At 46.8% G+C, this 5701-nt stretch overlaps 3 protein-coding genes across 3 annotated transcripts; all 3 read left to right on the top strand.

The window, feature by feature from the left end:
• Positions 1 to 413: 413 nt before the first annotated feature.
• On the top strand, positions 414 to 641 carry H257_11331 (hypothetical protein; the record flags this gene model as incomplete). The annotated part of the gene is made up of 1 exon (XM_009838226.1): positions 414 to 641. The coding sequence occupies one exon, from the start codon at positions 414 to 416 to the stop codon at positions 639 to 641; it is 228 nt and encodes a 75-aa protein (XP_009836528.1).
• An 812-nt stretch (positions 642 to 1453) lies between these two features.
• H257_11330 (hypothetical protein) lies at positions 1454 to 2727 on the top strand (the record flags this gene model as incomplete). The annotated part of the gene is made up of 3 exons (XM_009838225.1): positions 1454 to 1784; positions 1832 to 2277; positions 2338 to 2727. 3 exons carry the CDS (start codon positions 1454 to 1456, stop codon positions 2725 to 2727), a joined length of 1167 nt encoding a protein of 388 aa, XP_009836527.1.
• An 814-nt stretch (positions 2728 to 3541) lies between these two features.
• H257_11329 (hypothetical protein) lies at positions 3542 to 3760 on the top strand (the record flags this gene model as incomplete). Its single annotated transcript, XM_009838224.1, has 1 exon — positions 3542 to 3760. One exon carries the CDS (start codon positions 3542 to 3544, stop codon positions 3758 to 3760), a length of 219 nt encoding a protein of 72 aa, XP_009836526.1.
• Between the last annotated feature and the right edge of the window lie 1941 nt (positions 3761 to 5701).

Below are 5701 nucleotides of genomic sequence, written 5' to 3'. Positions count from 1 at the left end.
TGAAGGTGGTTTTACAGGCACTTTCGTAAAACAAGTTTTTTGCCGTTTTCATTCTGGCAAACAACTTGTTTTACGTCAACACGTCAAGGTGCTTGCCGCAATGAAACTGAATCAGCTATGGCCACATACATGACCTCCCATCCGTGATCACTAGAAACATTAACTACTCCGAGTAATTTATAACGTTAGGGATATAGTTAGGCTAATCGTAGCTCTGTCCAATGACTCAAAGCTACCATACCTACAACACTTGATCTGTATTAAGCGAGGGCGCACTACAACTACGCGATGTATAGTACTCCCATGAGCACGAGTTTCTCGCTGGTTGGCATTGTGGATACGGTTTCAAATGCCGACATGATTTGCCACTCCGAGCTCGGACACGAATTGGTCAAGCCACCCCTGACGATGGCATGGTGGTCCTGCAAACGTTTTCGGCGCGCCTCAATGCCATTGTCGACGAGCATGACAACGCCTTGATCTACAATGCAGATCAAACCGGCGTCAACTATGAGTACTTAGCGACAAAGACCTTGAACAAGACTGGCGACAAGACGATTTGGGTGAAGTGCGGCGGGAAGGCGATGGAACGCGTGACGGCCATGCTGTTGGCGGACTCGGCCGCCGTCAAAACTGGCTGAACCTGATCCGACGTCAGTTAAGGAACGCAAGACAACGAGGCGTACCTATCAAGCTGCAACCGCCTTCGCGGGTGACTATCGTGGGCTGGATCGCAAAGGCGTGGTCGGACTTGCCCAGTTCTACAATTGTGTACGGATTTCGAAAGTGCCGGCTTGTTAAGGCGCTACCTGTTGAGGAGGATGCACCTGATGGCGTGGTTGACGATGTGGTCCTAGCGGAGTTGATGGCAACTTCCTCCATTGACGATACTATTCACCATGAGAGCGACATTAGCAATATTGTTGATGAGGATGTTGATGATATTACTGACTTATTTATGGAATTCGTTGGGAGATTGCCTACCATTTCATATTTAACGAATGAAAACGCTCCTGTACAATGATTGGATATTAATAATTCAATCACAAATCCATATTCAACACCAAAAAAACTATTGGCGATTGCCCTTGGCCATACAGGCTACATGATACGAGTACAGTTATGCGACGATGGAAAACCATACAGTACAGTAGTCATGTACTTCCTCTATTCCACGTTACAACCGACACAACTCATTCCAGTAACCCCAAAAATTCATTTTCCGGTCAAAATTAATGAGCTCAATCATGTTCTAAAGAGAAACAAAAATGAGAGGGGGTCTACATTGACTGGTAAGGAAGAAAATCAATTTTTGGCGCCCAAATATGATTTCGCCTTCCGACATCAGCAAAAATTACGAAATAATTATTTTACAATTTGAAATTGAGGGACTTCCCTGATCACCAAGATCGAAACGCCTCGTTTCCGGCGCGAGCTCTCTTATGAGAACAAGATGGAAGTCGTCACCCGGCTGCAGCAACTCACAATCATGGGAAAGTTAGTGCGTGGTTCCATCTCCACCACTGCAAAACACATGCAGTTGCACCGCACCACCGTCTCCAACATCTGGGAAGGTTTCAAACGCAACCGTCGCATGCCATCCGGCAAACTAGGCCGCGTTGGCGGCAAGACGATCCACACATCCGACATTGTAACTACGCTCGTCAGTGCGGTTCCCGAGGAACAGCGCTCAACAATGCGCGACATCTCCGAAGCCACCGGACTGTCCATGGGCACACTGAGTCGACGCCTACGAGGCGGAACGATTGAGCGCAAGAACACTCGTCACAAACCGCTGCTGACTGACGCCAATACCATCTAACGTACCAAGTATTGCCGCTTGCACGTAAGTCGCTGCGCTCCTGCCGCGCTCACGATTCCGCCGGCGCCAGAGCCAGCGGCGAAGCCGGTTTCCCTGAAACCCCAGCAGAAGTGACCTATGCGTTTGACGCCATGTGGGACGCTGTGCACCTCGACGAGAAGTGGTTTAACGCGGAGAATGGCCGCCTAAAGGTGTACGTCGTCAAAGGGCAGTCCATCAAGCGGCGTGTGGCGAAGAGCAAGCGATTCATTCCTAAGGTCATGTTCCTGGCAACAGTGGCGCGTCCTAGACACGATGATGAGCGTGGTGTCATGTTCGACGGAAAGATCGGGATGTGGCCTGGCCTTAAGCACCTGCCCGCCACCTGCAACTCCCGCAACCACCCCGCCGGCACGATTGTCCCTACAATCGTCAACGTTGATGCAGAATTGTACCGCGACTACGTCATTAAAAGGGTCGTATCTGCGATCAAGGCCAAGTTCCCAAGCGTCAACAAGAGAGTGGTCCTCCAATAGGACAACGCGGCGTCGCACGGCGCTATCACCGAAGCAATCTTGGCCTGTGTGTCCACCGATGGTTGGACTTTCGTAGTGCAGCGCCAACCGCCCAATAGCCCCGACCTGAACGTGCTCGACTTGGGGTACTTCGTCTCCATCCAGTCTCTACAAAACAAGTTGGTGAGTCGCTCCATTGATGACGTGATTCAATCGACGCTTGCATCCTTTGAGGCGCTCAGCTCTGAAAACCTTGAGAATGTCTTCCACGCTGTTCAGGCCGTCATGCGTCTTGTGCTTGAACACAACGGTGCCAACCACTTTCCCTTACCCCATCTCAAGAAGAACGCCAAGCGACGCGCGGGGACACTTTTGGCAAACTTGTCCTGTCCAGCTTCCCTCTTAGACTAGTTGACACCAATGACATCAGTGAAGATTTTAACCAATAATATGCTTGCATGTTCTTACTCAACCAATGGTAGCGTTATGTCGGCAGTAAGGTGATAAATTTGATTTTATTCAATGTCGGTTGTAACGTGGAACAGAGGAAGTACTAGGTATAGTATTTTCGATATCAATGTTGAATGCAAGCATGCATGCGACCTTGCCCGCGTATAAGGCATCAGCTATCGTCGGACGACTTTAACTTGCCTCTGCATGGCGTAATGCAACGCAATACAGTACTAGTAGTACATACGTCAAGGTCCTCAAAAGTAAACATTGAACCACATGATATTAACGTTACTCCTGAAGTAGAATTTATGCACTTGATTTGTTAGTGCATTCGTATACAACTTGGAAAAAAAAATGAGCCCGAGGATTTCGAAATGGCGAAATCATAGGGGTGTGCGCCTACGATTGCATACACAAGTCAAGCTCTGACATACGAATTTCGTAGAATGTTCTTTGATGTTTCCTTAATTTGGTATAACGAATATAGATACGTTGTTTTTATTATTATGGTAGTGTTGTTCTATATTGATATACCCTCTCTCTTATTGAATTAACTATGGAAATTAATTGCTGTAAGGAGATTTCGCAATGAACGATATCGTTCTCTTTCCGCTCAGACGGAAAAACCTCTATGATAAAATTCCGGAACGACAATATGCAAATTTCCGCAAAATGGCTGCCTGAACGATAGTCTGTCCTTCAAAAACCTCTAGCAATGCATCAACATGTACAAACTTTCAATGCGCTTGGTGACGTACTCGACAATCACAACATGAGTGTCGAACACGGCACCAAGAGGAAGAAATGGACGTTTGACGAGGACATTGAGCTGCTTCGTCAGGACTCGGCCTCCCACGGCGCGATCGGCTCGAATTGGGAATCAGTTGCAAGAATTTTGACGTCATGTTCCACCTATGGGTGCAACGTGAATGGAAAGAAGTACCAGAACCAATTCAACATCCTGTTGGACAAGCACAAGATCTTGCGGTAAGAAGCCATGCAAGCCAGCAGTGTCTCCGAAGACGAAACCGAAAAGACGCAGTTGCTTGATGACCTGCTGCTTCGCATGCAACAGACGGAGGTAAAGTCGGTCTAGGTACCAATTGCGGCGTCAGCAGACAACATGTTGAAGAACTTAAACGCCCACCATGTACGACACGAAGCGATGAAAACCATTGGAAAGCTCAAAGTCGAAGAGCTGGGGCCCTCAAAATCCACGCCGTCTAAGAAGCAGGTAATTACTATGTTGTCTATTTTACTTTTCTTCTCAAAGGCAAATGTATAAACTATACTATTGCTCACTCCTTTAACTTAGGAAATGGAATATTTGACATGCTGCGGGTTGAATCTGAAAAGCAGCTTGAATTCGAGAAATTCAAGTTTGAAAAAGAGATTCAGGATCGCCAAACAGAGCGAGAAACACGCTTTGAACTTGCCAGATTGGAAAACGAAAAGGTTTTGAACTTAGCCAAACTTAAGAAAGTGTAATTTCAATTACAAGGTTGATTACTCGAGATACTCTTCTAACTTTGGCGGTGATGAGCCAAATAAGCTTGATATTTTGTTGCCATCGTTGTAGCAGCAATAGCAGTTGGTGAGCAGCATGGATACCGCAACTACTTTCCCAACGGCGCTCAGCATGTTTTTTTGCTGCGGCTTAAACGCAGTGAATGCCCATAGCTTCTTCATCAGCTGAAAGTTCGATTCGACGCTGGTCTGAACTTTACTCACACGAGCATAGAATTCTTTTTCTTGGTCGGAACACTGCCTCTTTAATCCCGACATGATATAACGATTGATACCGTAAGCAGGATCGCCGTAAATAAAATCTCCTACGATATAATTGAATATATTAATTGGATAAAGTAATTTGTAAACAATTAATGATAATTATTATGCCAAGTTTAGTACTAGGTATTCGCTAAGAAAACATAGAGATATTAATTTGTCATGTTACTGTTAGTACAGGTCGAAAAAAGTAGAGATAATAATTGTGTCAAATTAAAAATATACTTCCTTAAAAAATGTCGGCGTTTGCGTCGAAGTATTCGAGCAAATTGCTGCAACGCAGCATTGTTGTGTCGTGGCGGCGGCCCTTCAGTGCCCCCAAAAAATGAATGCACAAACCGCCCGGAGCAGAAAGCGCTTAGTAGTTCAAACTATGCTGACACTTATGTCCGATGTTCAGCAATTTTTGAAGATTGGATTGCACTAATGGGCCTTGTGCTTGTGGCGACTGGAAGCAGCATCGATGAGGCCATGGTGCAACATGTTTCGAGCTTTGTCCCATCAGGGAAAGCAAATACATTGGCCAAAAGAGCACCTTTGATGTGAACACATTGAGAATACTGCCGGATGCGTTGTTCGACAACGCACCGACGCGACGGGCAAAACACAACAACGTGGACCATTGGTGGTGGAGGGTGTCCACAACGTAGTTGAAAATTCGACACAGTTGCTTCCTGGATTGGCCAAACATTGCAACTATGACGTGGTACTTGGTCGGGAATGCGAGGCGGCGCAGCAGAATACACAAGGCCTGTACAGCATGAAAACTGTCTTGGCTTGGCGTGACCACAATGCCTGGTAAGCGGAGCAGCACTGCCAATGATCGGGCACCGGCGACGTCAAAACGAAAGTACTCGGTCGAGTCCGCGTCATTTAACGTGTCTAGGCAAAAACGAACTGGATAACGGGATGTTTGTTCTGCAGCGTGCAGAGCAATTGGGTCGCGCGTTAGTTTGACCCATTGCAAACACACACACTCTGTGTGTGTGCCGTGTCAAAGGTTCCGATACCTTAGTGGAGGTACTGAGTACTTTAGTGAATGGTAGTCAGTAGGCGCCTCGTGGCGTGTTTAACCTCACTAATATCAGTGTGTATATTTGCTGCCTTGACGAAGGTCCCGTGGCCGAAAGCCGAGAAGAAGCGG

This window comes from Aphanomyces astaci (genome assembly GCF_000520075.1).
Source record: "Aphanomyces astaci strain APO3 unplaced genomic scaffold supercont1.33, whole genome shotgun sequence".
NCBI classification, from domain to species: Eukaryota; Oomycota; class Saprolegniomycetes; order Saprolegniales; family Verrucalvaceae; genus Aphanomyces; species Aphanomyces astaci.
The sequence above is the reverse complement of the archived record's forward strand: the minus strand, read 5'-3'. Positions and strand labels throughout refer to the sequence as shown.